The sequence below is a fragment of the Otolemur garnettii genome, unplaced genomic scaffold (assembly GCF_000181295.1).
Source record: "Otolemur garnettii isolate 467f Iridium unplaced genomic scaffold, OtoGar3 scaffold00005, whole genome shotgun sequence".
NCBI classification, from domain to species: domain Eukaryota; kingdom Metazoa; phylum Chordata; class Mammalia; order Primates; family Galagidae; genus Otolemur; species Otolemur garnettii.
In genome coordinates, this window is record NW_003852400.1 from 29,278,068 (window position 1) to 29,290,490 (window position 12,423).

The following is a 12,423-nucleotide window of genomic DNA, read 5'->3' on the forward strand; positions in this document are numbered from 1 at the left end:
AATAGCTTTTTAGTTAAAAACATGTGTTTTTACTTTCAAAGCAATTTTGGAATTTCTAATAGAGTATAAACTTAATTGATCCAAGGCTTCTTAGCCAGATCTAGGTAAGCACATGTAAAATAATCTCCTTTTTTTCTTTTTGCCTTCTTGCAATGGTGAAAGTGTTTTTCAAGTAACCAAACAATCTCTAGGTTATTATGAAGCTTTTCCTTCAGGATCTTCCGGCAATGTGGTACTAGTTAAACTTCTTAAGGATTCTGAGTAACGGAGGAAGGGAAGCAGTAATTATTCTGTCTCCCATAACTACAGAAGTAAAATTAGTCATCATTCTTTCAACTCTAAAATAACACAGAAAAAGCTTTGGAAAAGCTCTGCTTTTTCCAGGAAAAGATCAATTTCACATATAATGTAATTACATGACAGGAATTTAACACATATTATAAAGAAACTCCACGGATTATACATCCTCCATTGTTTCTCAAATGACAAGGCCAGTAAACAATTATGCTTTTATTGAATATCAAAGGTTTGAAGTGAAATTGTTATTTCAAAAATCCCTGTCTTTTGCTCAATTTAACGAGAAAAGTAAAGACATAAAGTAATTAATAATCATTTGGCACATAATGAATGCAAGGCCTTATGGTAGAAAATGTTCCACATATATTACGTCATTAAGTCTTTGAAGAGGAAAGAAAACAAAGGAGGAAAAGAATGAAGTGGGTGAGGGAGAGAGGTTAACTCACAATGAAATTCTATAAATTAGATGTCCAGGAAGTCAATATCCTCTAAATAATGGGTTTTCTCTGTCTCATTAAAAGACATTTCCAAATGACACCATTAGCAAATGTACCCAGGACTGCTAAGAATGATGGGTTGTACTAAAAAAGTATGTTGAAGGGGTCACTCCCCGCATACCCTTGCTTAGAGTTTTAAAATCTTAAGTTAGAATTTATAGCATAGTATTACATGTAATCAAATGGCAAATCCTGTAATCTATTAGATAAGGGCTATGAGTTGGGGATGAAAGAAGATCATTAAGGTCTTAGAGTTTGTAAAATGTTATGTAAAATAGGAGATATCCAGATAGTTGAGACAATGATTGGTGTCACTTCAAGGCAGAAAATGGAAGAACAGCAAGAGAACAGAGATGTCCCTGTTTTCTTCCCTCATAAACAGGTGATCCTTAGCTTAGAGAGAGTTCTCGTCCATCTACAAATACAACATAGCTTCTGAGACTGGAAGCATGTAGCTTTGCTGAATACAGAAAATGTAAAATTGTAAAGAGGTATGTGAAATACACATAACTACAAGAATATGGAATACTACTTTGAATTCTTAAATGGTATGGAATGTGATTTTTTTTTCTTATTAGTTCATGTAATAAGAGGCATTGTTAGTGGATTCCAGACTAATAATACCATGACATGGATTCTTGTATTTTGAGTATATTTTTGTGCAATAAATGGTGCAACCTTTCCAAGATGAATCTGTTGTTCCTGCTTCTTTTTCCCATTGCTATTCTCCCTGGTTTAATTCCCTTTTTATTGCCCATTGCTTTTAGAAGGAATAAATATTAATGAGTTCTACGATGTAGTTTGTACTCCTCTGTTAACACTAGAAAGAGTAGGTACTCCCTACTGAGCAATCATCAGTAAGGCAGGGAACAGCCAGCCACAGCCACAGACCATTTCTTTTATATCTTTAGATAGCAGGAGTGTGCCTCTGAAAAAATGCTATCCATTCACCAGTGCACATCCCTGAGTGCTCGTTTCCACATTCCTCCTGGTGCTATCATTCATCTACGACAGACTCGAAATAAGTGCTTCAGGGTTACAAAAAGCGCACATACTACAGTCACTCGATAGTGTCAGGTTAGGTGACATTTTATCCATCATCTTTCTTTCATTAATGGAAGGTCCTCTGCTAACACCCTTCTCAGATTACAGGGATGAAGTAAGATGAAACAGTAGCTGAAAGAATGCTGGGCGCTCTTCCTCCCCAATTTCCTAGCTAGGTATAGTGGGTTTCTAAGAGATTTACAGCTCAGAGACCTGACACTGGGGCTCAGAGAGCACATACAAGACAAAAACTAGAACCGAAAGTTGCACTTCACTTATGAAAATATTCAGTGACTTTCCTAGTTTTACCTTTAGAGTTTCCAGTTTTACCTTTAGAAAGATGGGAAATGCAGCCTTTTAGGACACACAGTGCCTGTGTTTCTGTCTTTCATCAGAAAGCAGCAATTCTGTAATTGCTACCATGTTGCTATCTTTTATTGCTACTATTTTGGCTTTAATAGGAGCCAAAAATCTATGTTAAAAAACAGGGAAGATTTATGGAGAAGCTCGTGAGACTTAAGGTTTGGAGCCTCTTACATGAACAGACCCCTTTCTATGGTCCCAGCAGAGACATCAGTGAGTGATTTCATGTTTGGAATTTTGCACATTGGTTCTGTTTTATAATAATTTGGCTTCCCTAAGTTGCATAAGATTTGAGGATCAAGAAAACCCAGAATCCCCTTCCTTTCATACCAGTCTCTCTCAAAGCTTTAAGAAGGGGCCTTGAGAAGACTCGCATGAGCTTTATAGTAAAATCAACTCCTGAGAATAGTCAGTGATAGCACTTGCAAAAAATAGATCCCTGCACCCACTCCAGACCTACATACAGAGTCACAACCCCAGGGCGGAACTATAGGAATTGTTGCGTTTTCTTAAAGCATCCAGGTGATCCTTAAACCATATTTTGAAGATATGTCCTTTAGCAAGAAATGATCTACCTGAAGAATAAGTAAGGGTAAAGGTGCTTTATGAAGGAAGGAGCATTATGTGGCGCAAGCTCAGAGCTTCATCGGAGAGCTCCAAACAGACATTTCTGTAGAAATCTACCCGCATCAGCCTCGTGAAGGGTTAGCCTGAACTCTAAGTAAACAAAACTATAAATACAGGGCTAACAGCAGGGATCATGTCTGCTTTTTAAAAATTCCATCTTTAACATTTAAATCAGTGAGGTAACCTAACAGTTGTTTAACAAGAATTTGTTCAGTGATTGAAAGAACAAGCAAGATATGTAAACGTATGATACTTCCTCAACCAGACTGTCATTAATGTGCAGAAGAGAAATACTTGGAAGAACAGACACAGAATGAGTTTATCATTAAATACTTGATTCTAACTCAGGGTTCCCAGTAAGCGTTAATTCTTTGAAGCAACCAAATCACATAATGCCTTAATAAATACATTGTCATTATCACTTCATCATCATTGTTACTACTACTATTTTCTTTTCCAGTGGGCATTTGGGACTTCAGTATAGATGTCTATAAGTATTCATTGTATTTTGTGTTACTGAACATAGCCCATTATTTCTAGATTATTAGTATCTTACTGTAGTATTAATTTGGCAACACTGATACTTTTATTGAGTTTGATATTTGAAAAGATAATCTTTTACTCTAAAAATATTGAAGAAAATTCTGGGCATTTCTGATTATCCAAGAAAATTTTCTGTCATATGCCATTTAATTGAGGCATGCATTAACTCTCCTAAATATTTTTGGCATTGTACACAAATACAATAGAAGTTAACCTCATGTTATTTTCTTGATAAAATGGCATTATTGACTGGAAAATACAATGTGTGATCTTCTGGTCTGTGTATGTAATTGCCAACAGTGGTGGGCGTTTGGAGTAAATAATCCACACTCTGAGTTTGTTGACTGCAAACATTTATGATATAGTTGGTTGCTATAGATGCAGCTTGTAACTAAAATCATTTTCAGTAATCGCCTTAGACTCTGACATTTTAAAGCTTCATTCCTAATCCCTATTTATTATTATACCATGTATGTAAGGAAAAAATAAGTAATGTTTTTCTCTTTCTAATATGTCTATTCATTTAGTGAATTGAGACTTCAGTTTTGCCCCTAAAAGCCATTAAAACTATATGATATTAAACAGCCACCATGTCTAGCTGTTTTGCAGAGTATGACTTTCAGGCCCTCTGGTCTGATACATTTCTGGAATAGGAACAAAGGAGTCATCTATAAATAGGTATGTTCAGACAAATAAAGTTAAGTAATGGGCAATGCAAAAATGAGGCCAAGTGGAAAAGAAAACCAGTTTTACATATTTCTGGATGGAGTTGCTGAAGTAGCCATAAGATAAAAATTCAAAACACTTCTACTCATGTACTATAATTGGAACAGAGACAAAATTATGGTACATAAAAATGTGTTCTTAAGTCAGTAAATTGGAACAAAGTACATGGATCTTGACTCTTGTCACTTGATCTAACAACTTGATCATGGGTGCTCTATTTAAATTCGGAGGTGTGGATAATTCTTTATTCAGTGGTAAGGGGCAGGGTGAGTGTGAATATGGTTCTTCCTGAAATAGAGAATTTTTGAAAAGGGGTGGGTATACTCAAAGAATTCAAGAGATAATTTTCAGATAAATTAAAAGAAAAAATTGTATCATTATACAAAAGTTACAGTAAATAAGTCAAACAACAAATGTATTTTAAAGACCTACTAAGTCAAGGTACTTAGTAAGGATTGCTTTCATGTCTAGCTTGCTTCTGAGCTGCCTTATTATATTTTTCTTTGACTGCCTTTTTGGTTGAATACTTCCTGAAATCTCACCTGCAAGCTCTTCCTCCAGTAAGAAGTCTAAGTTACCCCTAGGTAGACCACTAACTACCTTAATCTAATTCCCAGCATGTGAGTTTTTATTGGCTTTATCTTAGTGGCTAAAACCTCTCGGTATCTCACTTTCCATTTTATAATCCACTGATCATGGTGAAATTTCAGAAGGTAACAGCTCTGCTCTCCTACAAGATACCCAGTGAATTAACTTCCAAGGGAAGATCTGATTCCTCAGGTGAATTCTTATCCTTTAATTATTCTACACAGTCCCTTCTCATTTAACTTCATCAATAGGTTCTTGGAAACTTTGATGTTAAGCAAAACAAGGTATTATGAAACCAATTTCATCATTGGCTAATTGATACAAACCAAGGTTAAGTTCCTATGACATATTTATGTTCATAAAACAGCACCAAACTTCTCAATAAAGATCAAACCACCTCTAATGTTAAACATTAAAATAAATATCAGCTATACATACATTTAGGAAAATATCTATAAAAATAAGTAGGATCATTGTTTACTCAGTTACTACAGTTAAGGGTCACAGGGTCTCTCTGGACAGCTTGGGGAGCAGAGATGGAACCCACCCTGGACAGGAAGCCATCTGATCACAAGACGAGCTCAACATAAACCTCAACTCACTCAGATGGGGACAATCTAATTCACCTAACAGGCACAGTTTGGGGGTAGAAGGAAACCAGAGTACTTGGAGAAAATCCATGCAGACATACGTGTACGCACACACACACGTGCATGTGTGCACACACAGTGGGCCCAGTAGCCCACCATAATGAAGCAGTGTTGAATAAAATAACATTATCGGAGGACCTGCTATAATTACATTACAGTGCCATTTACATCTCACCATTATCTATAGTGCATTATGTACTATAGATTCAGCCACTGTGTGTTTTAACTTCTTTTCCATTTACCACATTAAGATTAACTAAGCATAAAAGGATGTGTTTAGAAATATGACAAATTATGAAAAGTGTTCATACCTACATGAATGTCTCTTAACAAAAGTGTTCATACCCAAATGTTATATACCTGTTTGTATAATTACGAAATACTAGTGAAAGTTTTACAAGTCAGTAAATTTAAAAATCTTCATGTTTTTCGGTAATTTACATCTATATAATGTTATTACAAAGAGTAAAAAGAAACAAAAAATCATTTATATTAAAAGGTACATCTTCAATATATTTCTAGCAAAACAGAAAATAAAAGTTAACCAGTATCTGTCATAGACGGTTTAAGGATCATATCAGGGAACCTATGGAGAATCTCTTAGGTATCAGAGACCCGTGACTCTCTGATGCATATTTCTGATGGCAATATCATGTAAAATATTCTCACCTACCTGTTATTTCAAAAGTGATCGATAGGAAAGGTGCAGCACTAGACTTCGACGTACTCTGATATTTACTTTCTGAAATAACAGGGAAAAGGCACCATAAGCATAGCCTTTCTTTTTTTCTTTTCAAAAAAACTTTGAAGTAGGTTTATTTGTGGAAACTGTAGATAAAAGTCTGCAGTAATAAATAATCTGCATTTAATTTAGGAATAGTATGACTATTCTATTTTCTGCTGAACATAGGAAGACGAGTTGGATATATATATATACACACACACACGTATGTGTGTGTGTGTGTGTGTATAAAATCTCCTTCTGTCTGTTCATTTACAGCTCAGTCATCCTTCTCTCTACCTACCTTTCCATTAATCCTCCAGTTCTTTCTGGTAGATCTCATTATATACCATCATACAGGCTCATTACCTAGGATGACTTTCTTAATAACCTCCCACCCTACAAATTCTGTCCAGATTGTAGTGTGGCTTTTTTGGTTTGTTTTCTGTAGAGGAATGTTTTTGTTTACATTTTCTATAAGTCACTGCTAACTTCATGGTGCCTTATTGTCAATTTCTCTCATTTAATAATATGTTCAATAGGTACCAAATGTAAGAATTTCTTCAATTACTGTAGCTAAAAATCTACTTTTATTTCAACTCCAGCTCTTAAAAAAACAAATAAGTTTACTTCCATGCATCCAATGATCAGCAATATTTTCATCAGCTTTCTCGGATGCATACAGCTAACCTTCCCTATGGGTAAAGCCTGTTTCTGTTACACTCCAGTAAGGGTAGATTTCATGCCAGTGTAAGCTGGATATTCTTCACAGACTACTGGAATTCTGATCAGCTGGCTAAATAGAAATAGTCAAGGGCTTTACTTCTAGCTCTTCTCAGCAGGAAATGTGTCAAGCCTTTCTTCTAAAGAACTGATAGACTGGAAATTTTGCTCACCAGTATATTGTGGGGGAAGAGTTGTCATAATTGGGAGTATTACCCATAGCTAGCAGCAGTATATGAATAAAATATAAACTCTCTCTATATCAAGTAGATATATTTTTCTTATTGTCCATAGACACTATCACCAACTTAACCAACATTTGTTTTGGATATTATACCAAATGCACTGCACTTTAAAGGTATATATTTTGATTTTCCAGAACTTAAATATAATACCTCCAAATATGAGATTTTTTCTGGGCCAGTACAGTAAAGAGTCCTTTAACAGTAGTGAATGCACCAGTGAATAAAGTGACCAATGTCTCCTTGCCTTTATGCTGAGGAAGGTCATGACCATTCCTCTGTGTAATAGGATGGGCCAAAATATTAAAAGAACTTTACATGAATGTCACATCCCTTGCTTTCCGTGTTTTTGTATCAAGAAATTTTATTTTTGACTGAAAATATTTTATTTGAAGTGTTTTTAAAATCTTGGGTACACTTAAAAACAAATCATCTACAGAACAGACAGTAGTGTGAATCTCCATGAAGAACAGTGCAGACTTACCCTCCCAATTAAGTAGAAAACGAATTAGTCTTAGGGCAGGTTGTTCATGATTACAGTCAAGGTTTCTTGAGATTAGGCTTACTAGGATTAGTTGGCAGGTGGTTCTGAGTGGTTTCTCTCTATAAGGTAAACCTTCATTCTTCCATATTTGTTAAATGAGGGTAGACGGTGAGCAATCTTCACAGCTCACAGTCTAATAGTTCTCCTTTCACACATATTTATAGTCTTTATATGTCACCCCTGGGATGCTGGTGTACAGGATATGTTTCCAAATGGGAAATGTTAAGTATTCCTGGGAGGAATTTCACATAGTCTAAATTCTGCTGAATAAAAGCCATAACTGTTAGGGAGAATCACTGGTTTCACAAAGATTGTAAGAGGCTTGTTAGTATTCTTGGCATTTCATAGGAAAGGACACAAATCCCCAAGTTATTCATGTTATATATTTACATTATAAACACTAATTTTAAGTGAATTAATTACTTCCACATCCATTGACCTTTGCTACGGCATTTGCTTTAGTCCAACAAATACAACTTAATGGTGAGATTCATTCTGTTTTCTTTTCTTTCTGTGACTTTATTTTTGGTATCTGCAGTGATTTGGCAAGGGTAGGTTGGACTCTATAAAAAAATGGTTTAAAATATATCCAGTTGTAATTCAGAATTCTGAAGGATCTCTTGAAAGTAATAACCTACAGGACATAATTGACATTCAGAAACTAAAACTTGATCTACCTCTAGCAATGAAATTATACTACTCTGAAAGGACTGCGGTAATAAATCTACTTAAGAGTGTTAAAACGCAGACATTAAAGTGGCCAAGACAATATTAATGTACTAACATTACATGTTTTATGCTACTTCCTTATAACTTGAAGGTACATTAAAATGCATCCCTAGGCTAGATTCCTAAATGAGATGACATACTATGCAATATTAGTGTGTATGGAACAATTAAATTTTGAAAGTTGCAGATGCAAAACTAGATAAAAACTAGTGTTTATCTTCCACAAATTCCTGGTCGCTAGTGTCACTCCCTTTGGGGAGGAACAGAAAAGACATTTCATATTTCAGTGATCAGAATGTTAATTTCTCCTGGTTAGTTTCTATGCTTTTGATCATTCTTGCTCATATTCCCTCCCTGAATACCCCCTTTATTTGGTCTTTTGTTTCCTGGGATAAAATGGGACCTTCATCCTTATTCTTTTCCTTTTCTAACCAAAATATTTTCTAGGAAACACTAGCCTATCCTCCCTCCCCTCCCCTATCCTATTCCACCCTGCCGTATGGACAACTTACCAAAGCCAACAAGCTCATCTTAATTGGCAGATTTGTCCTTCCTGTTTGCTGTCTTTAGTGTTCTGCCGAATACACATTGTTCCCTCAGCCTGGAATAAACACCCTCTTGCATTTGTGAAGTGTACCCACCGTCGCTCAGCTCAAGTAGCACTTCCTCTGTGAAGGGCTCTGTCTCTCAGATCCTCCTACAGTCATTCTCAGTCACCCTCAGAGGTACAGCATAGCATGTTGTATTATTAATTGGTTCACTTATGTGTTCTGATGATGACTTTGGGGAGTTCCATGACATGAAATCTGTATTGCTATTTCTATCCTCACTAGCTTACATAATTTTTAGAACTCTGTTGGCAGCCATTTGATACAGGTTGAATGGACTAGTGACCCCTCAGATAAAAGAAGTATAAGAACTGCTTAAAGGGGTCCTCAAATTTTTTAAACAGGGGGGCAGTTCACTGTCCCTCAGACCATTGGAGGGCCCCAGGATGAGTCGGCTGCTAAGCAGGACGGGCAGCAATGGCAAAAATAACCAGCAGGCCAGTAAGTATCCTGGGTGGGCCATATGTGGCCCATGGGCCATAGTTTGAGGACCCCTGGTACAGCATTGCTTAAAAATGGCATTTGTGAGGATTTTATAGCTACTAATTTAACATCAACTTGACAGAATACTACAAAGAATTTTAGAGTAATAGTGATATAAAATAATATATACTTTTAGCCATAGCCATATTGGACTAACTTATTCTTTAGAACATTTACTGTATCTGGCCCAAAACTGAGATTAAAAAAAATCTAAGACATGTCAATCAAACAATTAAAGGGTTTAAAAGGAAAAATTATGCCTTTGGGTTAAAGATTTCTATTTCTGTGGTTTTTATTCTGTATTTACTTCTCTTAAATTCGAATTCAGATTATTTAATATCACAATTAACTTATTTTTAGCCACATTTTATCAAAATGAGATTTTTTTAACAAGCAGGTATAACTTCTTATATAAAGAAAATTTTAGACTGCAGAATATATAAGTGTACCATACATGTGTACTTACAACAGGAATCTTTATTCTAGTTTTGTGATTAACTACACCTGCTAGATTTTGGTGCAGAGATTGATTCAGGAGGAATTTAAGTAAAAAAGTATAAAAAGAGGGGTAGCGCCTATGGCTCAAAGGAGTAGGGCGCTAGTCTTATATGTTGGAGGTGGTGGGTTCAAACCCAGCCCCGGCCAAAACTGCCAAAAAAAAAAAGTATAAAAAGACACTCATCAGTCAATCAGAACTGACCAAAGATGGAGTTGTACTAATTTTTTTTTTAACTCCATAACATGGACCACCGGTTACTATAATGAACACCAACTGTGATGCAGACTGAAACATGGCTCTTCGTGCCCCAGTTGGCTACGTATATGTCCCCCAGAGCAGTCACATACTGGGTCCCTCTAAGTGAGTTCTTAAGAAGAAAGCCCTGTTTACCTTCTCTGCCCTTGTGGGTATTTAAGTGGGAGAGGAGGTTTTCGTTGGCCTGGACACAATAGGCTTCTCGGGTCTGGATGCCTCCTCCGCAGAGGGCCGTCTGGTTGCCACGCCTCTTGTCCTGCTGACTGAGCAAGGGGTCCACACGGCACTCTGTCCACTCTGTAGTTCTCCAGCCATACCTGGAAAAAGAAAATGCCCATGACGGTGACTGTATTTTATTGAATACAACTTTTCTCCACTCTGCTCATGAATTCATCTAAAAGCCACTTTCCTCTGGAACGCATCGTAGACATCTATGATGCAAATTCAGTTTCAGTCCTTTCTCCATTATGCTCAGCAGTGCTCCATTTAGAGAGGGGTTAAATTTAGGGTGATCCTGTTTTAATTGCAACTACTGGAAGTTACTTATAAATATTTTATGAAAAGAGAGCAGAATGCTGAAAACATGAAATTTTATGTTCAATTAAGCTGAACCCAGACTTGCCCTTTCTTGATGCTGATAAACAAAGGCGGGTTGAATCTGAGAATGGAAAATATCCTAAGTGACGATGAATGTAAACGTTTGTTTTGCCCCTTAAGTAAAATGAATGAAAATTGCTTACTCATACTGAAGCAAAATTGTCATTGTGTGTTATCATTTAAAAATGTAACAGGACAATTCAGAGTTTTCTCTTTATCGTCAAGAATAAATTTTTTTTGCTCTGTAGCATGGAGGATCGCTGATGAGTGCTGATGAATGCTGCAGAGAGCTAACGTTTCTATCTAATCAGTGGAGCTTGGGAAAGACGATCTATGATGCTCAATTAAAGCTCCTATCAAGATGCTGATGTGAAAGAACGGTTGGGAGATTTTCAGTCTAACATGTGCTTGGAAGAGATAGCCAGGGACCATTCCCCGATGCCACTACAGATAGGACATGATGGCATTACTCCACCACGAGGGAAATGGATATTCTAAAAGTACAAAGAAAACGGCACACATAGCACTTTGTGTCACTGTGATGAGCAGGTCACCTGGGTATAAACAGAGGTGCTAGTGTTCATCTCAATCAGAAGAGTCAAAAAGATTAAATGAGGCCTCAGATGTCTGATCGAGATCACAGAGACATATATGGCCTACAAGCTGCATATATTAACAATCCTCCCCTTGGCAGAAAATGTTTGCCAGTTACATATTATAGAAAACACACAAGCACAGAATTGCTGCCAAAAATCTAGCTTTCATGGAGATTTGGAAATACAACTTCTTAAAGACGCTTTTGTTATGTAAAACCAGCAGGTACGTGCGTGTGTGTGCCTGTGTGTGTGTGTGTGTTTTAGAATAGTGCTTGGAAAGAAATATTTTACTTTTCTACTTAGAGTGTGTAAAAATCATTTCTCAACAGACTGTTCAGCTGAGAACAGTCTGAAATTAAACAGCTGAACAAAAGAAATTTGGGCAGACTCTGCACCTTTATTTATTTACTCACGTGGCACAGGGGGCAACTCCATCTCCTTGAGACAAACAGGGTTCTTTTTCTTCAAGTTCGGGGCACTCCTTTTCATCACCAATAGGAAACTGCCTGATGGTGCGAGTCCTTCCCCGAGTGCCAGCAGGGGACGCTGCGTCCTGGCACGTTTTTGAGCAGGGGCTCCATTCTGACCACTCAGAAACCTGGCACTCCTTGGTGATCACACAGGACTGGAAGGTCAATGGCAGCTTCTCTTGTTGGCAAAAGCTGCAAAAAAGCATCGATATTGTCATTATAGACTCAAAATTTGAAGTTTGTCTTGTTCACTCCAGAATGATATTAGCTTGCATTTCTATTTTTACTAGGAGGTGTGATTCCAAGTTCATAGAAGATATATCAACGTTTATGATGTGGAAAAGTAGTTAGACTCAAAACTAACATTTGCATTTCCTCCTTTTCTCTAAGAGTTGTTAAACCATCTATAGGAAAGAGAAAATAAAGGGGATTACGCAAAATTAGCTGAAACTAGTTTACCATATTGTTCATTTTACTCATTCCAGATTTGTTTTAATTTAGAAAACGAGAAACCAAGAACTGTTAACAGATGCTAATTTACATTCTGTTTAGTGATGTAAATAAACATGCCCAAATAACTTAATACAATGTTGTTTTGACCAGAAAATGTAATTTAATATG

The 12,423-nt window shown here is 36.6% G+C and overlaps 1 protein-coding gene across 1 annotated transcript in view; it reads right to left on the reverse strand.

Annotated features, from left to right (window-relative positions):
• THSD7A (thrombospondin type 1 domain containing 7A) overlaps nucleotides 1–12,423 on the reverse strand; it is a 420,187-nt gene that overhangs the window by 184,202 nt on the left and 223,562 nt on the right. Inside the window, exons 3-4 of the mRNA XM_003782710.3 lie at nucleotides 11,746–11,994; nucleotides 10,275–10,456 (exon numbers count right to left, since the gene is read on the reverse strand). Coding sequence (XP_003782758.1) covers nucleotides 10,275–10,456; nucleotides 11,746–11,994 — 431 coding nt within the window. The remainder of the gene's footprint in view (nucleotides 1–10,274; nucleotides 10,457–11,745; nucleotides 11,995–12,423) is intronic.